Source organism: Nicotiana sylvestris, chromosome 12 (assembly GCF_000393655.2).
Source record: "Nicotiana sylvestris chromosome 12, ASM39365v2, whole genome shotgun sequence".
Taxonomy (NCBI): Eukaryota; Viridiplantae; Streptophyta; class Magnoliopsida; order Solanales; family Solanaceae; genus Nicotiana; species Nicotiana sylvestris.
In genome coordinates, this window is record NC_091068.1 from 40,435,253 (window position 1) to 40,436,788 (window position 1,536).

At 44.9% G+C, this 1,536-nt stretch overlaps 1 protein-coding gene across 1 annotated transcript; it reads right to left on the reverse strand.

Moving 5' to 3' along the window:
• Positions 1–710: 710 nt before the first annotated feature.
• On the reverse strand, positions 711–1,304 carry LOC138882943 (uncharacterized). Its single transcript, XM_070163590.1, has one exon. It carries the CDS (start codon positions 1,302–1,304, stop codon positions 711–713), a length of 594 nt encoding a protein of 197 aa, XP_070019691.1.
• Between the last annotated feature and the right edge of the window lie 232 nt (positions 1,305–1,536).

Below are 1,536 nucleotides of genomic sequence, written 5' to 3' on the forward strand. Positions count from 1 at the left end.
CGAGGATGATTCTTAATGCCTCGATTTGACACCATAGGGCTGAGAAATTCACTCGTGCCAACTCCGAAGGTACGTTTCTCTAGGTTGAGCTTCGTGCCGCGTCGCCCTAAAATGTTGACTGTTTCCTGCAAACAAATTAAAATGGTCCTCTACATGCAGGGACCTAACCAGTCATATCCTCAATATAGGTTTTTGTTATTTTACTTGTCTGTTCTTCGTACATCCTGTTGGCTGGATGTTGATACGAAGTTTTACCTTTCTGCTCTTCGTAGTGATTTAAGGCTGAATCCCTGTCATATCTGAACGGGGCCAAGAAATTCAATCTATATAATCAATAATAAACTAAATGAGTTTTTTCCTAAGTTTGGGAGTTAATCCCGTTCCCAGGTGTACCTTTCTTTTGAGCGGTTTATTTGGTGGCATCGGGCTTCTCGGGTACAATGGAGCTAGGGAGTTCTCTTCTTCACCTTCGGTTACCTGTTTATCCTGCTTCCGTCTAGTCTTGGAGCTGTGATTGCTACCTAGCCACCTGTTTTATCTTTGAGGCTCGACTTCTCCGAGGTCAAGGGTTTCAGCATCGGCACCGCTTCCTCGATTACAAACATCCCTTTTGTAGCATGTTGTCCTCCATGGACTATTTTCACTCCTTCTTTTGTAGGGAACTTGATCATCTGATGGAGGGTCGACGGCACTGCCCTTATGTTGTGTATCTATGGCCTCCCGAGGAATGCATTATACCTCTTGTCGCCTTTGATGACATGGAACCTGGTGTCTTGCGTTGTCCCAGCTACGTTTACTAGCAAAATAATTTCTCCTTTTGTTGTTTCACTTGCCATGTTGAAACCATTCAGCATCCAGGATGCAGGTGCGATCTGATTTTGTAGGACGAGTTGTTTCACGACCCTCAATCTAATTATGTTCGCCAAGCTACCTGGATCCACTAAAACACGTTTAACCTGAATTTTATTTAAAAGGATAGAGATTACTAGGGCATCATTGTGAGGCTGGGATACGTCCTCTGCTTCCTCATCATAGAATGATAGAGCGTCCTCGAGCACATAGTTCCGAGTTTGTTTCTCCTTCGTGATGGATACTTTGGTACGTTTGAATAGAGGTTCTTGTGGGACGTCGACTCCACCGATGATCATGTGAATGACCTGTTGAGGTTTTTCACGTTCATTCTTCCTGTTTGCATCTCTTTCTCGGAAATGGTTCTTATCCCGGTCACTGAGAAATTCACGAAGATGTCCTTCATTGAACAATCGGACTACCTCCTCCCTAAGCTGCCTACAATCCTCGCTCATATGCCCGTGAGTCCTATGATACTGACATATTAAGTTGGGATTCCTCTGACAAGGGTCGTTCTATATGGGCTTGGGCCATCTAGTATCTCTGACTTTGCCAATGGCTGAGATGATACCCGAGACATTGACGTTGAAGTTGTATTCTGACAATTCGGGTGCCTCCATCGGTACTGAGTGCTTGTTGAACCCGGTTTTGCTCAAGAGCCCCCGGGTATTTTGGCCTCGATCTACT